Source organism: Oratosquilla oratoria, chromosome 18 (assembly GCF_046742065.1).
Source record: "Oratosquilla oratoria isolate Oo_2021 chromosome 18, ASM4674206v1, whole genome shotgun sequence".
In the NCBI taxonomy this organism is placed as follows: Eukaryota; Metazoa; Arthropoda; class Malacostraca; order Stomatopoda; family Squillidae; genus Oratosquilla; species Oratosquilla oratoria.
This window is the reverse complement of record NC_134794.1, coordinates 56,678,734-56,704,963: the sequence shown is the minus strand read 5'-3', so window position 1 is coordinate 56,704,963 and position 26,230 is coordinate 56,678,734. Positions and strand designations below refer to the sequence as shown.

The 26,230-nt window shown below is 41.0% G+C and overlaps 1 protein-coding gene across 1 annotated transcript in view; it reads left to right on the top strand.

Moving 5' to 3' along the window:
* Positions 1-26,230, top strand: part of LOC143035254 (uncharacterized) — a 43,200-nt gene that overhangs the window by 12,990 nt on the left and 3,980 nt on the right. The window contains exons 2-12 of the mRNA XM_076202072.1: positions 2,421-4,242; positions 5,615-5,689; positions 6,519-6,593; positions 8,214-8,414; positions 9,126-9,204; positions 9,789-9,860; positions 17,888-18,037; positions 18,358-18,530; positions 21,364-21,536; positions 23,656-23,776; positions 24,957-25,166. Of these exons, the coding sequence (XP_076058187.1) occupies positions 3,451-4,242; positions 5,615-5,689; positions 6,519-6,593; positions 8,214-8,414; positions 9,126-9,204; positions 9,789-9,860; positions 17,888-18,037; positions 18,358-18,530; positions 21,364-21,536; positions 23,656-23,776; positions 24,957-25,166 (2,121 nt within the window). The 5' untranslated portion in view covers positions 2,421-3,450. The remainder of the gene's footprint in view (positions 1-2,420; positions 4,243-5,614; positions 5,690-6,518; positions 6,594-8,213; positions 8,415-9,125; positions 9,205-9,788; positions 9,861-17,887; positions 18,038-18,357; positions 18,531-21,363; positions 21,537-23,655; positions 23,777-24,956; positions 25,167-26,230) is intronic.

Genomic DNA, 26,230 nt, shown 5'->3' with positions numbered 1-26,230 from the left:
AGAGGACTTCATGTAAGAATAAAAACGGGGAAACACACCTTAGATCCCAATATAACGATATGGCAAGACTGGTTAAAAAGAAGACGCGCACAGCGAAACGTAACTACGAAATTAAGGTTGCCAGACAAGCGAGACCCAACCCAAAGGGCTTCTTTCATCTCTACAGAACAAAAAATAAGGAAAGAATAGGCCCAATTCAAAATGACGAAAACGTCACGATAGAATCGGAAGGGAAAATGAGTGAGGCGTTTAACAAATATTTTCTCTCGTACCTTACCAAGGAGAGGTTAGATAAGGTACCTGACTGCAATCCGATTTTCAGTGGTAGAAGTAGTTAAGCAGATTGAAAGCCGTAAAGCCACAAAATCCCCAGGTCCAGACGATTTTTTCCGAGAGTACTTAAAGAGTGTAAATTTGAAATGTACGACTAGTTAACAGAAATATTTAATAAGTAGGTAGACACTAGTTTTGTGCCTATTGCTTGGGGGCAGGCAAACGTTGTTTCTGTTGTTAAGAAGGAAGATAAATCGTCTATATGCAACTACAGGCCAATATGTTTGACATCAATTATAGGTAAAAGGATTGAATCAATAATAGTTAATAGACTCAGAGGACACATTGAGAGACATAATTTGATTCGTGACACACAGCATAGTTTCTCCAAGGGTAAATCATGTGTGGCTAACCTTCTATCCTTTTACACTAAAGTATATAAGGCGTCAGATAACAATGATAGTTACGATGTTTTTTACCTTGACTTTAGCAAACGTTTGACAAGGTGCCCCACCATAGACTACTAAATAAGATTAAAGCCCGTGGCATAGGAAGAAAACTGTTAGAATGGATTAGAGCTTGGATTAATGACAGAAAACAGCGGACCACCATAAATGGTGTAAAATCCAAATGGGGGAGTGTTTCTAGTGGAGTTCCTTAGGGCTCTGTTTTGGATACCTTTTTGTTCATTATGCACATAAACGACTTGGGCAATGGGATTAATAGTGATGTTAGTAAGTTTGCAAACAACACTAAAATAGGACGCTTAATTAGGTCAGGAGACGACGCCGAGATTCTGCAGGATGATCTTAACAAATAGCTCACATGGTCAGTGAAATGGCGAATGAACTTCAATGTCTTAAAGTGCAGTGTGTTAAACGAAGAGCTACACAACCCCGAAAGTAGATATAGCTTAGACAACACGTTTTTAGAGAAAACTGAGTGCGAGACTTGGGAGTTCCAGTGACTCCTGACCTTATCCAGAAAACGGTGCATTAGCGCCAGGAATAGAATTAACAGAACATTAGGTTTCATTGCTAGGATGGTTACGAATACAAGTGCTGAGGTAATTATCAAACTCTAGCGTTAGTTAGACCCATCCTTGACTATGCGGTTCAGTTTTGGTCTCTGTCCTATAAAATGGACATCAGTTCACTAGAATCAGTAGCCTACAGAGGAGAATGACCAAAATGATACATGGGTTCAGAAATTTACCTTACGAAAAGGGGCTTAGGCACCTTAACTTACACTCTCTGGAAAGACGCAGAGTGCGGGGTGATCTAATAGAGGTGTTTAAGTGGATCAAAGGCCTTACCAAGGGTGACGTAAACAAGGTCATCATATTAAGACAACAAGTTAGGACTCGCAGTAATGGATTTAAACTGGACAAATTTAGATTTAAGAAGGAAATAGTCAAGAATTGGTTTACTAATAGGGTGGTCAACGAATGGAACAGACTTAGTAACCATGTAGTGAGCGCTGAAACTATCAGTTGTTCTAAGAAACGGTTAGACAACTTTATGGATGGGGATGACAGGTGGTAATGGACATGGACCTGCCTAGTGCAGGCCTTATGGTCTCTTGCAGTCTCCTATATTCTTATGTGCTTTTTCTTTCCTCCTCTCTACCTCTTTCTCTCTTCCTCTCTCTCCCTGTTTCCCTCCCTCTCTCCCCCCTCTCTATCTCTTTCTCTCTCCCTCTCTCTCACTCTCTCTCCCTCTTTCTCGGTCTGTCTCTCTGTCTGTCTGTCTGTCTGCGTTCTCTCTGTCTCCCTTCCTCTCTCTCTCTCTCTCTCTCTCTCTCTCTCTCTCTCTCTCTCTCTCTCTCTCTCTCTCTCTCTCTCTCCCTCTGTCTGTCTGTCTGTCTTTCTCTCCGTCTGCCTTTCTCTCTCTGTGTCTCTCTCCCTTCCTCTCTCTCTCTCTCTCTCTCTCTCTCTCTCTCTCTCTCTCTCTCTCTCTCTCTCTCTCTCTCTCTCTCTCTCTCTCTCTCTCTCTCTCTCTCTCTCTCTCTCTCTCTATCTCTCTCTCTCTCTTTCGCTCTGTAGCCAGGATACGAAAATGGTTTACAAAAATAAAAAGAAGGTCTACACAAATGAAACAAAATATTTGAATGAAATTATTAATTCAAATTACTTCATTCTATTTCAGTCAATCCTCGACCTACAACGGATTACCTCATCGCCACATAAGAGCACAGTATCACTTCAATGGAGATAAATATTCACTCTTTCACCGAGGACCAATCAGTAGCCAGCACGTTCTGAGCACGGGCCAATCACAGCAGAGTGCGAACCTCCTCTTAGACTATGGCAGTAGACAAACATGTCGCGTGTCGTTGCAAGTCGCTAAGGTCGATAATCATTAAGAATAGCGTGAGTCGACAGGTATAATGAACAGGCGGATGTGTCTCACTCAAGTGGAATATTCCATTATCAAAGAAAATAGGACCACGTGACCAGGAAGTGAATTCGATTAATTTGAACCAGATTTGAAATTGAAATGAAAGAAATAGAACAATAGATTGTCAGCGTGTGGTTTATTTACTATTGATGAATGGAATAGTTGTCAGAAAATACGTGAATTGTATCTGAGATTTGTTGAATTAATTACTGTCAAACTTGAACCAATGCTGAAAACATCAAAGTTATTCTGGACAATAAAGTTGTCTCTCGCACCAGAAATATTTATGTTGCAAGAATAGGCCATTCAGATAGCAGCAGCGCCATTTTGAAAAAAAAATACAGAGGACCAGAAACAACAGATCTAAAAAAAAAAAAAAAATCAATTATTTTGCAAAATGCCAAAATCTCTCTCATACGGGCATAAACATTTACCAAGGACGCCTGTACGTAACCAAGGGAGTCTGTACGTAAGTAAGGACACATTTACTGGAACCAAGGACACGTGTACGTAAGTCGAGGATACTTGTACGTAAACCGAGGATACTTGTACGTGAACCGAGGATACTTGTACGTGAACCGAGGATACTTGTTCGATACACGTCCATGAACTAAAAACACACGTCATCAGAAAGGTCGAAGAATATAAACAAGGTTATTCGTCTACAAAACAAGGTCACCCAAGGTAAACATGAATTAAGGTCACATTCTTTGAACCAAAGCCACTATTAAGGTCGGTACCGATGACGTCATAAAGGTTTACAAGGAAAACACACAAGATGAGATTACACAAAGAATCCAAGAGGATTGAAGAGGAGGGAGAGGAGGAGGAGGAGGAAGAAAATAGAGGAAAGGGAGTTGAAGAGGAGGTTGAAGGATTTGTAAAGAAAATGAGAAAAGCCAGAGAGAAAACGGAGAAGTGGAGAAACAAAAAATGGGGAAATGAAAGAGGAGAGATGTGCCATGGAAGAGGAGAGAAGGTTGGAAGAAGAGGAGAGGAAGAGAGAGGAGGAGGAGAAGAGGAAAGAAGAAGAGTAAGGGGGGAGAAGGAAATGGGCAGCAGACAACCGGCGACTGATCTTCAACCCGAGAAGGAAGGAAGAGAAAGAGGAGATGATGGTTTTGTCATCAGAGACGAGGACGTTCGAGTTTGTACAGAGATAACGATAAGAGGAATAGGTAGAGACGAAGAAATGAGAGAGAATGAAAGGAGGAGGAGGAGGACGAAGGGGAAGGAAGAGAAGGAAGAACAAAGTTGGAAGACAAGAGAAGAGGAGGAGGAGGAGGATGGCGAAGAGAGGAAGAGAAGAAGAGGAAACGACGCCGAAGAAGAGGAAGGAGGAGGAGGATGGAGTTCGAAGGACAAGGTCGAGGAGGAGGAGGAAGAGGAGGAGATATCTGGTGATGATCTTTCCAGGTCGACTCGAGGTGTTCCTCACTGGAAGCTGAGGACGACGTCCAAGGGAGAGGTCGTCCTACTCTTCCTGCCGTGGTTGGCGTGGGCCCTGGTCCTCGGCAGGTGCTCCTTGACTGAGGCCAAGTACATCGAGGGAACTCTGAGGACGACCGAGGTGAGTACATGTAAATATACACGTACACACATACATACACTCACACACGCTCACACATACATACACACGCGCACACACACACACACACACGATTTCCTGATGCAATGGATAACATCTTGACCTGTAAAACCTTCGGGAACGAGATCGGGCCCCGTCCGGGGAATGAAAACCATCACATTATTTCAAACTATTACTGTCTCCCTTGGGCAAGTATGTTGTGTGTGTGCGCGCGTGTGTGCGAGTGAGCTGGGTCATCCAGCTACAACAATGAAATGATCTTTCTGATAGATATGAATGACCTGACCTAATCACTTAAACACATATTATTACTTAACCTAATTTTGTGTAAATGTTTTGAATTATATACCATTTCTCCATTGTTATGTCTTATTATTATTATTGTTATATATATACATATATTTGTTTTATTTTCTTTATTATATTTTTATCATTTTATATATTATTGCTTTATTATATATATATATGTATGTATATATATATATATATGTATGGATATATATATATATATCTATATATATATTTTTTTTTTTTTTTTTTTTTTTTTTTTTTTTTTTAAGGAAATTGTACCACTGTAGCAGAAACGAAAGTTATATTCCCATCGTGATGGGTCAGATTAGTGCGTTCTTAGTTGTAGTACCTTACCGTGACTGTAATAGAATCGTGGTCTCACATAAAAGGCTGCGTTCAATTGGAGCTCTTCACACTGATGCCACCTATCACGCGACAGCGCCTAAGCCAGAGTCGAACGCACGCCATCTTAACAGATATTTATGCTTTCAAATTTCGAAATGAATTGGCTAAGGCGGAGATTCTATTAACTAATCTAGATTTAAAGAATAAATTGTTGAATCGCATATCTATCTATTTATATATATATATTCTGTATATATTATTATTTTTGCAAACCACTAGTTAACAAATATAATTAAGATATTTGTTTGGTTGGATTAAACGAAGAATAGATACACCTATAGCTTTCAAGACAGGCCTAGTCATCGTTACAGATAATGCGACAGTAGGTGTCAATTGAACATAGAAATTTATACGTTATATTTAGGCAGAAATACAAACAATCGACTTGATGTCATTCTTGATTTGTCGACATTTCATAATACGACCTTCCTCACCGGCGTTTTTTTTTTTTTTTTTTTCATCGACTGTCTTTGGGAATGAATATTTGTAAATATTTCTTGCAGTTACATTTATGCAGAGATGGTCGACATGGCGTCATTCCTGATTTTATCTATTGTATTTGAAATTTATTCATCTGTATAAGGATTTCTTTAAGTTATATTTATGAAGAAATGCAAACAGTCGACATGACGTCATTCCTGATTTGTCGACATTTCAGAATTGGGCCTTCCTCACCCGATTCTGTTTCTTGTCTTTGGAGGGAACCTACACATTCGACATCGAATATGACGTGGTACGTATGCGATTAATATTTGTTTCTCCATATTATTACCATTGTTATTATCAGTATTATGGTTGTTATTAATTATTATCATTATTATTATAGTTTACCACAATCACGGCAAAACCTTAATATTACTGTAAATTGTCGACATTTTTTTTTCTCTGTAACTTTTATTCTGTAAAACATTCTCCACAACAAATAACTTGTCTTAGTAAGAGAAATACGAGGTGAGTGGGGGAGTGTAATCGAATTATTGGATATTTCATTCACGCGTTCCTCAATAATGGCAGCATTAAGAGAGTAACGGATTTAGCACCAAGTAGCTGACATTCTACCGAATAAACATTCGAGTTATGCAAAAAAGAATTCAAATGAATATAATAAATATATAAAATAAATAAAGACTCTTTCAAATTATTATATAAATGAAATAGATAATTTAATGATATCTGGAGAAGAAAAAATCAAAAAGGATATGATATAGTCTCTTCCCACAATGCAAACAAGCTCCCTGCTCTAGACTATAATAATTTGTTGAATAAATATATTTACATTGATAATTTGTTTCGGATCCCTACTGTGTATTATGTTGATTTTCCAAATGAACTTACAAGTAGAAAGTACAAATATGTATATATATATCTATATATATTATATATATATCTTTATATATATATAGATTCTATATATATATATATATATATATATATATATATATATATATACATATACATATACTTGACTCGTTTTCTTTTAGTCTCCTAATGTAGTCTCTCACCCTTTCTCTTTGTGTCGCCCGTTTTCTTTGTTGATGTCGCCCTCCTCTCCTCTTCTACAGGACTTCGCCGTCGAGAAAATTCTCCTCTACTACGACTCCCCCGACCAGTGGCCGGCTGTCTACAAAACAGGGAAGGTAGGTCATTCGGTCGGTCGTCGTCCAGGTCATCTACAGCTGTAGACATGAGCGTGCGGCCTACCAGGTCATCTACTCTCTAGCATGCGGTACATTTCCGCGTAACCTCACCTGACCCAACGCACGTCGGGCGACGGTGGAGAGGCACTCTAGGTTAGGTCAGGTTAGGTGAATCGGGGTCATTCAGTGTTGGAGTTATACCACTGAAAGTCATTTCACTGCGTAGACTAACGGATATTGCGGAAGACCGCAGGCAAAAGTAGGACCCCCACCCCACTTTTTTTTTTTTTCTTTTAACTATCATGAGATTATTATTATTACTATTATTATTGTTAGTTATTATTATTATCATTATTATTATTATTATTATTATTATTATTATTACTATTATTATTATCATTATAATTCCCTATATACTGTAAGATATATATATATATATATATACATACATATGTATATATATATATGTGTGTGTGTGTGTGTGTGTATGTTACAGTAAGAACACGTACCTTGGGATTAGGTTAGGTTAGGTTAGTGAAACGGGGATTACGCGTATTCACTGAAACATTCAGGGATTACGCGTAATCCCTAGGTACGTGTTCTTACAGTAACATATATATGCATTTGGACTATTCTTTGCTTTCTAGTTGCAACACACACATACACACACACGTGTGGCGGATTGGTAAAGCACTGGCCTCACAAGCCAGAGAACCGGGGTTCGATTCCCCGGCCGGGCGGAGATAAGTTAGGTTTGTCTCCTTTTCACGTGTAACCCCTGTTCACCTAGCAGTGAGTAGGTACGGGACGTTAGTCAAGGAGTTGTGACCTTGCTGCCCCGGTGTGTGGTGTGTGAGTGGTCTCAGACCTACCCAGAGATCGGCAAATAATGAGCTCTGAGCTCACTGCCGTAGGGTGATGTCTGGCTGTCTCGACAGAGACTGCAGCAGATCCGAGGTGAACGTATAAGTGTAAAGGATGGCGTACACTCTCCCTCTCACCTCCCCCTCTCCTCTCCCCATCCCCTACCCTCTCCTCCCCTCTCCCCCTCCCCTACCCTCTCCTCCCCTCCTGTAATCTCATTTTCTAAGACAAGAGTCAAAGAAAACACAAAATAATATCTCTTTCCCTTTTCTCTCCCCTTCTCCTCTTCCTCCTCCTCCTCCTCCACTTCCTCCCCCTCCTCCACTTCCTCCCCCTCCTTCTCTTCCTTTCTTCCATTTTTTCTTCCTCCTGCTCCTTCTGCTCATCTTCATCCTCTTCCTCCTTCCTTTTCCTCCTCTTTCTTTTCCTTCTGTTTTTCTTTTCTCCTCCTCTTCCTGCTTTCTTCTCTTGCCTCGACTTCGTCATCTTCCCTCTCCCTCCCTTTTCTTCCTTCTTTTTTCCCTTCCTCCTCCTCTTCTCGCCTTCTTCTTATCTTCTCTTCGACCATCTCTTCCTTCCGTTTTTTCTTCCTCTTCCTTCTCCCCCCCTCTTCTCCTTCATCTCCCTCCTTCTTCCCTTCTCCTCCACCTTCTCTTCCTTCTGTTTCCCTTCCTCCTCTTCTTTCTCTTCCTTCTGTTTTCCTTTCTTCCTCCTCCTCCTCTTCTCGTCTCCTTCTCCTTACCCCGACCTCGCCAGACGTGCCTGGAGAAGGAGGCGGTGATGAAGAAGGACAACAACCAGTTCATCAACCTGACCCGGATCTCGGGCAACGCCGAGTGCGAGGTCCTGCGGGCCCCCGGCCAGAAGGCCAAGTACCACTGTCAGGGCAGACGTTCTTTCAGGAGCGTCCGCGAACGCTGGTGGTTCATCGCCATCAGCAACTGCGAGAGCGACAAGGTAAGTGAGGAAAAGAGATGATGGTGGTGAGGTTAGGTGGCGATGAAGAAAGACGGGTTGTGAGGTGGAGTAGCGATGTCGAAAGAGGGGCTGTGAGGTTAGGTTGTGATGTAGAAGGAGGGCAGAGGTTAGGTAGCGATGTAGGAGGTGCAGTGAGGTTAGGTAGTGAGGTGGTGGGGGGGTAGTGAGATTGGGTGGTGAGGTGGGAGGGGCATTGACGTCAGGTAGCGATGTGGAAAAAGGGGGAATGGTTTTAGGTGGCGATGTAGAAGGAGGGGTAGTAACGGTAGTAGGGCCATTCTTCACCGCCATCGACAACTACGAGGGCGACGAGGAAAGGTGGAGCTGAGGTTAGGTAGCGATGTAGGAGGATGGGGCATTTGAGGTTGGGTAGAATGGTACAGGAGTGGTAGCAACGGGGTTTTGGTGGTGATGGCAGAGTGGTATTGGATTTTGGTGGTAGGTAGTGGATTTCGTGGGTAGATGATGAAATTGGTGGTAAAATTTATGTAGCAGGTAGGTAGTAGAGTTTAGAGACTATCAAAGACGAAAATTCATATTAATATTAGAATCGGATGTGGTTACGGTGGTTGTGGGGATGACGATGATGAGTTAGTGATGATGATTATATATATTAGTGAAACTTTATTGAAAGCAAAACTGGCAATAGTAACATTCTAGAAATACTGACATGAATTTTCCTAATTTCAGGGCCTTCAGCTGAAGTACCGTTTCACAATGACCAATGGGAAGCTGTTTTGGTACAAACACTTCTCTGCTGATGAATTTTGTAAGTTTTCGTGTTTTTTTGCCTATTTGTATTTCCTAACATTATTTATTGTTCGTATACACCCACCCCGATGATCTAAGACAATTGTTTCCTTCTATTTTGCATTCTTAAAAAGAAATTAAAATATTTTTATGACGAGTCGCCTGACAATGAAGTCGGTGAGAGGAATGAAATCAAATAAAACAAATATACAAATATATAAACCAAATATACAAATGTATAAATTATAGAAGCGAATTTATAGATAGATAAGATAAATTAAAGTAAAAGGAATAAGTAGATAGACAATATGGCGAAATGTCGACATTGTTTACCCGTTTGTCACTTGTTTATTTCTGATTTTCGACAAACTACTTTATTCATCTCCCTACAACCCTTTCGGTTAAAGAAAATATACATTTATACCATATTCACATTGCCTTATATATTTGCCATCTCTTTATATATTAGATTATTTGTTTGTTTATAGTTATACATATTCTGTGAGTCTTGGGCGTGCATTGTGTTGAACGCGCCCGGATTTTTGAACGCGCGTTAAGGCGTTTATGTAAATAATCTCAATGGGACAATCATCCTTATTGCAGATATCTTGCGTACCAACTTGACCGCATTGGGACTTCACATGGGCCTGCTCTTCCTCTCACTCTTGGCCGCTGGTGAGTTCTTCGATTTTTATTATTATTATTATTATTATTATTATTATTATTATTATTGTTATTATTATTGTTGTTGTTATTGTTATTATTATTATTATTGTTGTTGTTATTATTGTTATTATTATTATTGTTATTATCATTATTATTGTTATTATTATTATTATTATTATTATTATTATTTCATTTGCACATTTTGGGTGATGGGTGTAAGCTTTAACACGACTACCCCCTTATGAGGAGGAAAAAAGTTTTTTTGATATACGTATCGTTATTATTGTTATTGTTATTAATATATGGCAGGCTGGTTTGAAGGCAAACTAAAAGGGAGAGAATTTGTTTATTTAGAAGTGAAGTTGGGCGCCAATATTATGATAGGACTCGCTCTAAGGGCGAGAAAAGGGGGAGGGGAAGGAGGTGAGAAAACTCACATTATAATGCCCCGAGGCGATCTGGTTCTTCGTCTTCGTCCATCTTTATACACACAGGAAAGTCATGACCTGTGCTCCTAACTGGCTTGAGGTCAAATTGTGATGCGTGGGAAGTCGGATGCAAAATGTTCTTACGCTGCTGACTTATGAAGGCAGAGGATATGGAGGGGCTGGTAACGCAAGTGAGTTTCTCAAAGATTTCAGTGCTCATCTCACGTGGCAGACCGAGGCACTGGTTAGTCATCTTTGTGGCTTGACAGGGTTCGTCGTAGGCCAGTGAGCTGCACGTACGTTTCCTCAAAGAGGCCTTTGTGAGGGTCACGCGGCCAGCTGTGGCTCACATGGCTGGACAGCACATGAGTCACACGGCTGGCCCCACGAGATATTCCCTTGGGGGACCTCAGAAGTCAAAGCTCGTCGGACGGACCAGAGAAGAGGTGAGGATTGAGGACAATCATCCTAACACGTCCCCACGGAAGTCGAGGCTGAGAGTGAAGTGTGGAGCCTCGACAAGATATCGTCAAGTGAGTTGTCCTCACGGCGGGACCGGAACTTGAAGGCGGGGGTAGAGCTGGCCATCAGACTACAGGGATAGCAGCAGACAGCGCTCCGTTTGCCACAGGGTAGCAAACCTCGGGGCGCTCGGCTACTGCCATGGGGCCGGAGTTGTCCTGTACGTCTTGAAGAGGCTGGTGTATCTCGGAAGGCTACTCAGGTGATCTCGTACCTGGAACGCGTCTTGGGATCACGTCGTCGGTGACATCGTGGCGTGGTTGCAACATCTGAAAAGACAGACATTTGAAAATGGTTGTGGTTAGCGGGCGGGGCGTTAGGCCACTCAGGGCGCCGTGGACTTGACAGTCGAGGTTGCTAGTCATTAGCTTTACCGGAGTCGAGGCGCTGGACCTCGTGATCTCCGTTGAGCGTGTATGTGGGTCAAGGTGGGGACATTTACAGCTCTAGTTTGCTAAATGATCTAGTGGCTGTGGCGGTAGGTCACAAATATACCTGTGGTGGGCGAGAGTGTAGGCAGTCAAGCTGGCAGTCGACAGACGTGGTAAGCAGCGACGGCAGTCGAGCTGGCAGTCGGCAGACCTAGTAGGCTAGCTGACAGTCGTGTTGGCAGGCAGCGGGGGCAGGCGATCTGACAGACACGTGGCGGCAGTCGATCTGGCAGACACGTGGCGGCAGTCGATCTGGCAGACAAATGGCAGCAGTCGAGCGGCGGCAGATACCTGTAGTAGGCGAAAGTGTAGGCAGCCGTCAGACCTGGCAGACAGCGGCGGCAGACGATCTGGCAGGTCAAGTGGTGGCAGACGGCAGACCTGGGGATCGGGGCCCCAAACGTTGGGCGCCAAATATCAGGCTGGTAGTCTTGCTCCACGTTGGGCAGCCAAATGTTAGGCTGGATTGAAGGCAAAATCTGAGGGAGAGAGTATTGGTTTTATTTAGAAGTGAATGTTGGGCGCCAATAATATGACATACCTCACTCTAAATGCGAGAAAAGGGGTTAGGGAAGAGACGGCAAGGGAGGTGACGACTATGTGTTTCAAGTTGTCCCAACTTGGTCTCCTTTCGGGGGAGGAGAGGAGGAAGTGAGAAAGCAAATGAGCAGCGAGCCAGGCTCACATTATGATCCCCCGATGCGATCTGGTTCTTCGTCTGTTTCGTCCATTTTCGTATACACAGGCAAGCCATGACCCGTGCTCCTAATTAGCGTGAGGTCAAATTGTGATGCGTGGGAAGTCTGGTGCAAAATGTTTTTACGCTGCTGACTCATGAAGGCAGAGGATATGGAGGGGCTGGTACCGCACGTGACTTCCTCAAAGAGTACAGTGTTCATCTCACGTGGCAGAACGAGGCACTGGTTAGTTATCTTTGTGGCGTGACAGGGTTCGTCTTAAGCCAGTGAGCTGCACGAACGTTTCCTCAAATAGGCCTTTGTAAAGGTTACGCGGCTTGGCTGCACATGAGTCACGGCTGTCCCCACGAACGATTCCCTTGGGGAGCCTCGGAAGTCAAAGGTCGTGGGACGGACCAAAAACGACGTGAGTATGGACAATCTTCCTATCATTATGATGCTTTTTTATATTCTATTATTATTATTATTATTATTATTATTATTATTATTATTATTATTATTATTGTTGTTGTTGTTGTTATTATCATTATTATTATCATTATTATTATTATTATTATTATTATTATTATTATTGTTGTTGTTGTTGTTATCATTATTATTATTATTATTATCATTGTCATTATCATTAGCGGGCGGGTTAGTGCATCGTTACTTGTGGCGAAGGCCGAGGGGATGGCGGTTCGGGCCCTGCCACCGGCGAAGTTGAACCAAGGGCATGTTTAATTAAATTCTACGCTACAAAGTCCTCTGTAAGGGGCACCGTCCTAGCCTCCCGATAGGGGGAGTTTGTGACGTTAAATTATATCTTCATTAACCACTTCGGTACGATGTCTACATAGACATCATGAGGCGCAAGAATGCTGGCGTCGGCGTATTGATTATACACACACACACACACACACACACACTTTCAACGAACGGACGGCTTGACGAACGCTCTGAAGAAAAGTGCAGATTGTGGATACCAACGCAAAGAGAAGTGCCTTTTTGTATTTGCAGGGGGGGGGAATTGCTCGTGAGGTAGTGGGAAAGTAAGGAAAGAGGAGAGGGGGAGGGATTACTGGGGAAATGGAAGGTAATGAGGATGTGGAGGACTTGGCCCAGGCAGACGGGCGGAAGGTCAACATGAAACGACCACCGGATGACGAAATGGCAAATAAAAATGTAAAGATTAGAAGTATAGAGAGGAGAAATACAGTAGAAAGTGACGAGAATATGTTCCAGGGATTTAAAGAGGGTGGGGGGGACACAACCCCCCCCCCCGACTGATAAGACTAGAGGAGAGAGTTGATAAGGTGATCGAGGACTTGGAACGTAAGTTAGGTAATGTAGGCTCCATTCTCCAAAGAATTGAAAGATTGGAACAACTAGAGAAGGCTAACAGAAACTTAACTGAAGAAGTAGAGGACCTAAAAAGACAGTTAGGAAATGTAAAGGAGGAGAATGAGAAATTGAAGAAGAATAGTAATGAAAACAGTGAGAAAATAGCTACAGAAGCTAAAAATTGGAGAATAACTCAAGAAGGGAATAAGGTTTCATTCACTGACATAGTCAAACAGCAATTGAAAGAACATAATGAAGACTCAGTTATTAAAGTGATGAGACAGAAGGAGAATATAGTAAGAGAATTAGCTGACAAAAAGAAATGTATAATTATATTAGGAATGGAAGAGAAACATAACCCAGATAGAATCGCAAGAATCAAGGAGGAAAATGAAAGGGTAAGCAGTTTATTAAAATTAGTCCAGGAAGATGAACCAGAAATTATAAAGGAAATTGAGGAAAAATTCAGACTCGGAAAATATAGTACAGATAAGACCAGACCAATTAAGATTAAATTCAGGTCACAAACAACGGCAGAGAAAATTCTATCCAAGACAGGGAAACTAGCAACAAATGATCAATATAAAAAGGTATGGATAAAAAGAGAAATGAATAAGGAGGAAAGAGAGGCAGAAAAGCAGAAAAGAATTGAAGCTAAGGCAAAAAACGAGGAAAGAACGGAGTCAGAGAAAGAGAGATTCTATTGGAGAGTAGTGAACATGAAAATAAAGCAGTTCGACATACTAAAGAAAAACATAAGGGAAACAGAGAACACAATGGAAGTGGCAGAAAACTAAGAGTGTCTTACACAAATATAGATGGATTGATAACAGGATTGAATGAACTGAATGATTATTTGAAAGAAAAAGAACCGGACATAATGGGAATTGTAGAAACAAAATTAAAAGGCCCACTACCACCCAACAGTGTAGGACATGATACATACAATTATTGGATTAGAAACAGAGAGAAAAAACAAGGGGGTGGAGTTATGTTCCTGACAAAGAAGGATATAAACGTGAAAGGTGTCATATATGGAAAGAATACAGTAGAGATGATTATGATAGAAGTGGAAGACCGAGATAAGAAGAGCAGAAAATTTGTGATCAACTATGTGCCTCCGAAAACAGCCTCATGGGAGGAGAATGAACATAAAAGTATGTTAGAGGACACAAAGATAGCATTAACTAAAATAATGGAAGACGGAGGAAGAATAGTTATGATGGGCGACTTTAATTGCAAAGAAATCTGCTGGGAAGAAATGACAGTAAAGAGTGGTGATGACTCATGGGGAAATGCTCTACTTGAGATGATTACTGACCATTCAATGACACAATGGATACAAGAGAACACTAGGTATAGAAATGAAGAAGAACCATCGAGGCTAGACTTAATAATTACATCTGAACCTAGAATAGTGGACAAGATTGAATATAAAACACCAATAGGTAAAAGTGACCACATATTGATTGAACTGGAACTTAATGAAGAAAAATATATGAAAAGAAATGAACAATATAGAAAAGGAAGAATGATGTATGAAAAAACAAACTTTGATAAAATAAGAGAATTCTTCCAACAAGAAAACTGGGAAGAAATATACAAAGAAGAAACATCAGTGGAAGAGAAATGGAATATTTTGACAAAAATTTACAAAGAAGGAGTGGAAAAGTATGTCCCAAGACAAAAACAAGAAAAAGAATATGTAAAATGCTGGTACAACAAAAGTTGTAGGGAGTTAAAAGACAAAAGAGACAAAGCCTGGACCGGATGGAAAAAAGACAGAAGACCTGAAAAATGGAAAATATATACTAGTTATAGAAATGAATATGTACAAAAGTGCAGAGAGGAAAAAAGAAAATATGAAAAAGATGTTATAGAAAAGTGTAAAGATCAACCAAAACTATTCTACAGATTTGTAAACAATAAACTGAAAAACAAACAAGACTTGGAGAAATTAAGACAAGGGGGAGTTGAATACACTGAGGAAATGGAAATGGCAGAAATTATGAACAAACATTTTAAATCAGTGTTTACAAGGGAAAATATACAACCTGAAGAGATTGAGTGGAAGGAAAAAGTCCCCCCTATGGAAGAAATAGAAGTAACGAAGAATGAAATATTGACACACTTGGGTAATTTTGATGTCAGAAAATCGCATGGGCCAGATGAAATAGCAAACTGGATTCTGAAAGAATGTAGGAATGAACTGGCAGACAAAATACATAGCATAATAAGCAGTTCCTTAAAAGAAGGAAAAGTTCCAGAAGATTGGAAAAAAGCAAATATAGTACCTATATATAAAGGAGGAAATAAAGAAGAACCTACCAACTATAGACCAGTCTCTCTAACAAGTACAATAGCAAAAATATGTGAAAGAATTATCAAAAGTAGATGGGTAAAATACTTGGAAAAAAACAACGTACTAAATCCAAGGCAATTTGGATTCAGACAAGGACGATCATGCGTCACCAATTTAATATGTTTCTATTCAAGGCTAATAGATATAATACAAGAAAGAGATGGATGGGCTGATTGTGCATTTCTAGACCTAAAAAAAGCTTTTGACAAAGTACCACATAAGAAGTTGCTTAAGAAATTAGAATATGAAGGAGGAATACAAGGTAAATTGCTAAATTGGATGGAAGAATTTTTGCAAGAAAGAAAAATGCGAGTAGTGATAAGAGATCAGCACTCAAAATGGAATGAAGTAATAAGCGGTGTCCCGCAGGGAACAGTTCTGGCCCCAATAATGTTTGCTATATATATTAATGATATGGATGAAGGAATTGAAAGCTATATGAGCTTCTTTGCAGATGATGCAAAATTACTGAAAAGAGTGAAAACTGAAGAAGATTGTGAATCACTACAGAGAGATCTAAATAAAGTACAAGAATGGAGTAGGAAGTGGGAGATGGAGTTCAATACAAAAAAGTGTAGTATAATGGAATTTGGAAAAAGCAAAAACAGAATAACAGGATCATATAATTTGGGAGAAGAAGGAATAAAAAGAGTAGAAAATGAGAGGGACCTGGGAGTCATTGTTATGAATAATATGTCACCTGAGAAACATATAAATAAGATTTTTGGAGAAACTTATAATTTAATAAGAACAATCAAAGTGGCATTTACATACCTGGATGAAGAAATGGTGAGGAAAATCCTAGTCACCCTGATAAGACCAAGATTGGAATATGCAGCAACGATATGGTCACCAAGTACAAAAAAATGTATAAAAAAACTTGAAAGAATACAAAGAGCAATTACTAAACTGGCACCAACACTCAAAACTATCATATGAAGAGAGACTACAAAAACTTAAACTACAGACACTAGAGCAAAGAAGAGAGAGAGGAGATTTGATAGCTATTTACAGAATCATAAAAGGCATAGAAATTACTGATAGAGAGAATCTGATAAAATGGGATGACAGAAATACAAGAGGACACGGAAAGAAAATAAAAAAAGACAACTATAGAAGAGATTTGAAAAAGAACAGCTTTCCTCACAGAGCAATAGACAGTTGGAACAAGTTAGATGAGAAAGTGGTGTGTGCAAAAACAATACATGAATTTAAAAATAGTTTAGATAAAATGAGATATGAAGACGGGACCTCACGAGCATAGCTCCCCTTCCCGTAAAATACAACTAGGTACAACTAGGTAAATACACACACACACACACACACATATATATATATATATATATATATAGTATACATATATATATATATATATATATATATATATATATATATTGTAGTTGTACGTGAGTTACCCCCGGATTCTGTGAACTGGTTTGATCACGTTTTCTTTTCTTTTTTCTGCATGAGGGGACTGAGAGGGGGTACACCGATTTAATGAAGCGGCCTTGCTATGGATATGCTGTGTGTGTCGAGCGACACTGCTTCTGACCCAGGGCAATGGACGAGATATAGGGATGACCCGTCATCCAGGAGGAGCCAAGATGGAAGGGAGGGGTGGTGGATGGGAGTGAAGTGTGTGGGGATGGAATGGGTGGGAATGAATTTTATGTCTTTGTTTTTTGGCTACCTTCCTTGTAAGGGGAAAACCCTTTGGCATATGTATTTTTACTCAGAGTAAAAGAGAACGAGTAATACAGCAGTGACTGTATATTTTAGAATGCGACTAGTGTGTTGCATTGTACATATGACAGCCAATACTACGCGCAAGAATTTGACTCATACTGAAATAGTAAATTAATTATAAGTGTTATTATTATTGTTATTACTATTATTAACATTATAATTATTATTGTTGATATTATTTTAATTGTTATTATCATCATTATCATTGTTATTATTATTTTTGTTATTATTATTATTATTATTAATACTATTATTATTATTATTATTATTATTATTATTATTATTATTATTATCATTTGATCTATTCGATGTTCTGATGTTACCTACCAACTTCCCCATGGACGCAGAGAAAAATGAAGACATACGATACATAAGAAAAATAAATTGTCATTCTCTTTTTATTTTCTTTTTCTATATATGATTAAATTGTGTATTTTTTTCTGTGTGTATTATTATACATTTTAATTTTTATTTCCATCCTTTTCATATATCTTTGCGTTCTGTTGGATGGCTTCTTCGCGCGCAGCCGAGCTGAAGAATCGACAGTTGTTCCACACGACGTATCGGTTGTTCATGTGCGCGATGGTGTTGCACATCAGCTCCATAGTCTTCTGCTCGCTCCACTACGCCCGATATGGATATGATGGCATGGGTTTCCCGAATAGTCTACTCGCAGGTCAGTTGGACAGGATCTAGCAGGTCGTTCTCCAAGTACGGGTTTAAATAATAGAATAAATAAATAATCAAGAAAATGAAAAATTATATTAAAATCCAAATAAGATATATAAGAATAGAGATAAATATAGTCAAAATAAATGTAGAAATCTTATAAAGTAAATATAAAAACAAGATTGAATGCTTAGGTAATGAATAAACGAATAAACGTTAACGAATGAACACAAATGACGAAACCGTCGTTCAATTTAACGGAAATGTGTGTGAACGAACACTTCTGAAGATGTTTCTGTCGTTCTGACTTGGGTGTGCCTCCGTCAGGTCGCGTGTTCTCCGCCTGCAGCACCGTCGTCATGGTCCTGCTCCTGCTGCTGATGGGCAAGGGATTCAACATCACCCGCGGACGCCTGCGGGAGACCTCGGCAGTTCGGTTGACCGTCTTCATGTCCATTTTCACCGTCACCTACGCCTCGCTCTTCATCTACGAGAGGAATGTGAGTTACGCCCTGTGTGATTCCCATTGGTCTTTGGATCACGTGTTGGACTCGTGATCGACAGCTATTACCCTCCCGGAAGAGAGCTCAGAGCACGTATATGACCAATCTACGGGTAACGCTGTAACCTTACACGCACACCCACCCCCAACTCCCCGCCCATGAGAGTTGGAGTAACGACTCGCAGCGCAGCGATACTGAAACAATTTCAGCCCTGGGCAAGATTCGAACTTGGACCGCTGTAGCCGCGGTTGCGAATGCTACCACTGTGTCGTCGAGTCGTGTGTGTGTGTGTGTGTGTGTGTGTAGAAGAGGGGGTATGGTGGAGACGTAGCTTGGTTTCGTGTATAGGGTCGGTTTGTCGAGTCAGAGAGGGCTTTGGACACGTTCATGTATTAAGAAACTATGTGTGGAGACCGTGTTGCTCCTAGGTGGCACTGAGAACGGGAAAATATCTACTTACCCAATGTGATATTGGAGTACACGGGGGTGCAGTGGGGCGAGAAGATGGAAGGATGATGCACTGCTAGAAACAGGGGGATCAATTAGTAATTTGTTATAGTGAGAAGAGTTAGAAAATATGTAACCAAAATGTATAGTAATAGAAGAGAAAATAAGAGATACGGTGAGTACAGAGTGGTATGGCCGTTGGCTGGTAGATGCCGCGACAGTTGTTGACGAGTAGAGATCGTGCGGAGCGTGATGCGATGTTGGAGGAGGGGGGGAGATGGTCCGACTCGTGCAGTGGTGGAGGAGGGTAGTCCAACGTCTCTGTGTTGTCGTGGTGGTTGAGAAATGCCCCTGATGGAGATTTCCTTTAGATGTTGGGGAATGCGTCTCTGTGTTGACTTGGTGGAGTGACGGGCGTTGTGTGTGTTGGAGAAATGCCTCTGGTAGAGATTTCCTTGTAGATGTTGGGGAATGCGTCTCTATGTTGACTTGGTGGAGGCGGCGGCGTCGTGGGTAGTGGAGAATGTAGCTAAGAGGGATCAGCGTAGAAGTAGGGTTTCGCATCGTAGTTGCTTTAAGGTGGCCGAAACAGCGAACAGCGTCGGTGCTTTTGGCTCGTAAGAGGAATGCTGGAAGATACTTCGAAGGAATTAGTGTTGCACTGCTGCTTCGATGTCCACGGATGTAAAAGTTAGTGTAGATTCGAATCCCTCTGCTGGCCACCAGAATGTAGGTGTAGTGTCGTAGTCTTCGTAGTCGTAATCCCACCGCTGCCACCAGAATGTAGGTTGTGGTACTCTACATTTGGAATTGGTGGTGAAAGAAACTCGGGCGAAGTTCTTGGCTTTAATTCTCAAAGTATAAATCTAACTACAAAATCCACGGCAAGCTCCAAACAAAACTCAGATGGTTGCCAGAAACATATATATATGAGTGGCAGGGTGGTGAGATAAACACCGAGAACCGTTGAAGTTTTATTAACTGACGTTTCGCTCTTAACAGAGCTTCTTCAGAGTGTACTGGAATTCTGGAATTCAAGAAAAGACCACCTCGCTTGCGCGGGATCGGGTTTTGTGGGAGGGGAAGAACGTCTGTTAGAAAATGAAAAGATAGTAGTGTATAAAAGAGGGCTATTGCCACCGGGCGAATCGCGAGCAATTAGGGGCTAGATTGTTGTCATGGCATAGGAGGACTTGACCAGGAGCTTGGAGTGTACAAACATAATCGGGAAATCAACAATTATATATCTTACATCATTCCGCGTTCCTTCCTTAACCCACCCCCTCCCTCCCTCTCGTACCCTTCAGCTCCTGTAAGATCATCCAGCCGGACATTTTGGACAGCTTAATAAAACCATCACGATGGTTACAGCAGGGCTGGGATGCTATAAAAGCTGCTTCTACTATTTTTCTTTTTTTCTTGTCTAATCCTTGTTTTAATATTTCCACTCCGTCCCAGTTAGGTAAATGCCCGTATTCCTCCGCATGAATCACCAGGGCGTTTGATGTTCGGTGGGCCCTCAGGTCGCTCTTGTGCTCATATGTCCGCTTGTGTATGCCTCTTCCTGTCTCCCCAAAGTAGTTTAGGTCACAGCCACCACATGGGATTCTGTAAACCATGCTGTTGTTATTATGTTCATTTCTACTCTTACCTCTCACTACTTCACCTATCTTCGTACTGGATGTACTGGCGATCTTCAGCCCTGCTCTGCGGAGCAAATGTCCTAACTCTTCTGTGTGCTTGGAGTTTGGAACTACAATGAAGCCACCTTCCTTGGTCTCCTTTTTCTCATCATTTCTCTTTTCCATTATTTTAAGAGCTATTTTCTTCAAACTATGGAGTAACCCTTCTGGATATTTTAGTCCTGAGAACACTTTAAAAATATATTTGATTTCTCTGTCAATATATATATGTACAGTTGCCATATCATAAGAAAAATTAGAAACATTTTGTGTCGAGAACGTGAGACCCTTGGACCCGCTGTACTTTAATTGTTGTCTAGATGGCGCGAGGTCCGTGTGCAAAGGTGTTAGAGTGTCGCTTGAACCGAGATGCAGCGCGGCCATCGTCACCGGGCGTTGTCGGAAAGGTCACTAGGAAACAATGAACCCTCACTAGGTAGATGCTAGTCGTCGTCGACACTACCGCGTTGTAGCATATGTTCGCGTGCGTGCGTGTGCACGCTAGCCATCGAAGGGAGACGCAGCTACGTCGAATACGGGATGTTAACAATATATATACATACACACGAACCTTACAATGCGGGTAGAGGGGGGACGTTATGTTAGGTTAGGTTATCGCACCTAGCAAAACGTGCCTTGAACCTAATTTGACCATCGATAACGATGTTCCTCCGACCTCATGACCTTGTCTACCTTGGCAGCTCTTCGACCCGGGCGATGTCCTCTACATCTACGAGTCTCCTGCTGGCTACTGCCTGGTTGGGCTGCGCATGGTGGGATGGGCCATGCTCCTCTACGCCTGTTTCTTCACCCTCAAGCACTACCCGGAGAAGGGGAATTTCTATTATCCCTTCTTCGTCTTCTACACTCTCTGGTAGGTTTCTCTCCACCTCACTCTCCAGGGTCCTCTTCTTATAGCAACACTTTAGGTGAAAAAAATTAAATGTACACACACACTCATACACACATGCACACACACTCATACACACACACTTACACTTGCTTATGGCGGTCCGTCGCTGATCGACGACGACAGTGCTCCCTGTGAAATGTGGTGGAATAACTGAAGCTGAATGGTGGTACTGTTGTCTTTGGCGCTGATGCTGTTGGCATGGGTCTCGAGCGGTGGAAAGGGACTCAAACAAACACTGATGTGTTGGTTCCGTTTATTGAAAGCTGTGAAATGTTACGGAGCAGTGGTATGGGCCCAGGGGGAGTACTGGGTGAAAATGACGCTTTTTGGAGAGTGACGCCGAATGCGGCTGGTCGCAGCTGCACGCAAGGACCGAAAATGACTCCCTTTTCCAGCCATAACGGTGACACAGAAAGAAACAAGGGACCAAATAAAGAAAATTGACGTCAGACAGTCATATGGGCCAGACGGAATAGCGAACTGGATATTAAAAGAACGTATAGATGAACTCACAGATGAAATACATAAGATAATTGACTTCTTACTCAAAGAAAGAAAAGTACCCCAAGATTGGAAAAATGCAAATATTGTACCAATGTATAAGGGAGGAGATCAAGAAAATCCAACAAATTATAGACCGGTATCCCTTATAAGCACAATTTCAAAAATAAGCGAAAGAATGATAAAAAATAAATGGATTAAACACTTGGAAGGGAACAATATACTAAACCCCAACCAATTTGAATTTAGAAGTGGAAGATCATGTACTACAAACTTAATATGCTTTTACTCAAGATTGGTAGAAATAATATAAGAAAGAGATGGTTAGGCAGACTGTACCTTCTTGGACTTACAAAAGGCTTTTGAGAAAGTACCACACAAAAAGCTACTAAGAAAAATTGGAACAATAGGTGGAATACAGGGAAAATTATTGGAATGGATGAAAGACTTCTTGAACGGAAGAAAAATGAGAGTGGTACTTAGAGAAAAGAACTCAAATTGGGTAAATATGATAAGTGGAGTCCCCCAAGGCTCCGTATTGGCTCCGATAATGTTTGCTGTTTATATAAACGACATGAATGAAGGCATCGAAAGTTATATAAACTTCTTTGTAGATGATGCGAAACTATTGAAGAGAGTAAGTACAGAAGAAGATTGCAAATCTTTCCAAGAAGACCTGGACAAAGTCTGGAAATGGAGTATAAAGAACGAAGTGAATTTCAACATTAAGAAATGTAGGATAGAGGAATTTGGAAAAAGCAAAAATAGAATATCGGGTCGATACAAAATTGGTACAAAGGAAGTTACAAAAGTAAACTCAGAAAGAGACCTAGGAGTAATTATCTCAAATGACATGACACCAGACAAACATGTAAACAAAATAGTTGGAGAAACTTACAATCTAATAAGATTAATGAAAGTGGCCTTTGGCTACATGGACGAAGGAATGGTAAAAAGAATACTAGTTACACTGGTAAGACCAAAATTAAAATATGCAGCATCATTATGGACACGTAGTACAAAATAAATAAATAAATAGATAAACTAGAAAGAATTCAAAGAGCAATGACAAAGATGGCACCAACTCTTAGCAAGTTGACTTACGAACAACGGTTGGACAAACTAAACTTATTAACTCTGGAACAAAGAAGAGAAAGAGGAGATTTGATAACCATCTACAGAATTATGAAAGGGATAGAAATTCCTGATAGGGATGACCTACTTAAATGGGACAGAAGAAATACAAGAAAACACGAGAAGAAACTTAAGAAGGACAGTTACAGAAGAGATTTGAAAAAGAGTAGCTTTCCACACAGAGTAATAGATACATGGAACAAATTGAAAGAGAAAACAGTGAGTGCTAAAACTATACTTGATTTTAAGAAAGAACTGTATGCGGAAAGATACAACTGCGGGTCACTATGAGCATAAATACAACTAGGTAAATACACACGCAATCACACATATACGCACGCACACACTAATGAAGTCATTTATTTGTTATCTTACCATTTGCAAAAATTGATAAAATAGAGAATAGAAAAAATAAAAAGATGTAAGTGATCTCGTTGTCCTGCAGGTTTCTTTCCGGTCCCGTTGTTATCCTCATCAGCAATCACGTGATCGACAAGTGGGTCCGAGAGAAGGTTGTCAACGGCGTCGAGCTCAGCATCACCTTCCTCGGCCACGCCTTCTTCCTCGTAAGTGACCCACCATCTCCTCCTCGAACCTCGTCCTCCAACCTCTCTCTTTTTTTTTTTTTTTTTTTTTTTTTTTTTTTTTTTTTTTTTTTTTAGGTGTGGGATTGATTGTAAACATGACATCCTCATGGCATTAGTTCCTTGGACAGAAAAATGACAAAACCAGAATTGTACCCGACGTCACCTCATGACCCTGTCATTACCCGTAATTTCTCAGAGAGCACCTCGCGGCACTAGACGAAATGCTAATTCTAGAATACAACTTCCACTCCTATCTAGAACATAACATTCTTTAGAATATGTCTAGAAAGCTAAACAAAACGTCCCTCCACCTAGCCACCCTATATCCGAGTTTATTTAGTGAAAGGGCCGTTCGGATTTAGCCTTCAGTAAATTCTATATAAGTGGATTATTGTCATGGACTGTAGTTTACCTTACGAGCGCGCGTGCACACACACACACACGCGCACGCACATATAGTGTGCGTGGGCGAACTGCCGAGAGGAGGTCACACGAACACAGAATATCATTGTTTTCCCCTTTATTGGAATTAGTAGTTGTGAATGGTGCCGGGAGAGAGAAAGAGAGAGAGATAGAGCGTCCCTTGACCCTTTGCCTTTATTAATTATGATAGGGGTCAAGGGCAGGCCGTGACCCATTGCCGCCACCATGAGTCCCAAACATCTTCTTGCTCTCCTCCCTTCCTCTTGCTCTCCTCCTTTCTCGGTCTCCTCCCTCCTACCACCTACTTCTCCCCCAGGCTGTTTCGCTTCCCGTATTCTTTTCAACAAATCCCCTCGCTGCAGCCTTCGGGACGGGATCGAATCCACTCGAGATATTTTGAACTGAGAATTCTGACATCTGTGTCAAGAAGGGTGCCCCTCCCTGCACCATGGAGCCTTGCATTTACCTATTTGTAGGAAAGGAGCAACGTTCGTGGGGTCCCGTCTCGTATGTGTGTATAGATACATGTATGCGTTATATAACTTAAAAGAGGATTTTTTTTTTTCTTGGCCAGTTCCTGGCTTGACCGAATGTGGCAGATAAGAACTTCCCATGACTCGAACACGGATCAGTGAATTCGTGGTCGAGAACGGTCCCTGTGTACCAATGAGCCATGTGTATGGATGTTTGTATGCATTGTACAACATGAGGGTTTTCTTCTCTTTCTTGGCCCCAGTTCCTGACGCGACCGAACGCGGCGAACAAAAACTTCCCGTATCACGTCAGGACGAGCCAGATCAACGTGATGAAGACCACCACCACGGGCATTGTGGGCAACAATTCGATGGATGCCTTCGCAGCACATCCTTACGCTCCGGACATGGCCAGCGAGCCCAGGAACTTCACTGCACCGGATCTCTTTCTCGTGTCTGGGGCCGTCGAAATGGTGGGTTGGAGGCTGTGGCTGATTTCTTTTTTCAAGTTCTCAATTGTGTGTGTAATAATGACAATAAGAAAATAATAATAATGATAATAAAGATAACCTCCAAGAATACGCTACAATAATAGGTTTATCATTTAACAGCGATGCAGAGATACACTGACTATATAGAATTTATGTTAATTTTAGAACTAGTCTAGTTTGTGTACATAATGTGTAAGGAGAGCTAGGTGTCGGTGTTCACGTATTTACTTGGTTGTATTTTGCGGGAGAGGAGCTATGCTGGTAGAGACCCACAAGATTAGGTTAAGATGTGTGTGTGTTTTTACTTGTGCATCTGTATTTATCTAATTGTAGTATACAGGAAAAGAGTAACACTCGTGAGGTCTTTTCCCTTATTCTTCAATTTATCTTGGCTTCAAATTGTGTCTGTATTTACCTAGTTGTATTTTCCTATAGTTGTTTCTTATAGGAAAGGGAAACTAAGCTCATGGTGTCCTATCTTTGTATCTCTCCATATCCAGTTTGCTCTTAAATTCTTGTATTGTTTTTGCACACACTGTTTTTTCATTCAATCTGTTCCATACATCCACCACTCTGGAGAAAGCTGTTCTTTTTCAGGTCTCTTCTATAATTGTCCTTTTTAAGCTTCTTTCCATGTCCTCTTGTGTTTCTTTTATTACAATTTAGTAAGTCTTCTCTGTCAAGGACTTCCATGCCCTTCATAATTCTATAAATGGTCAACAAGTAACCTCTTTCTCTCCTCTGTTACAGAGTTGGCTGCTCCAATTTTAACAGTCTTTCTTCATATGGTTTTGATAGTTCTGGGGCCACCCTCATAGCTGCTCTCTGGATTCTCTCAATCTTCTTTATATTCTTTTTTGTATTGGATGACCACAGTGTCGCTGCATACTCCAATTTAGGCCTTATCATTGTGACTAGTATTTTCTTTACCATTTCTACATCCAAGAAGGTAAAAGGCACTTTTATTGCTCATTGTAAGTTGTAGGTTGCGCAGACAATCTTGTTTATATGTTTGTCAGGGGACATAATATCTTTTGTGATGATCA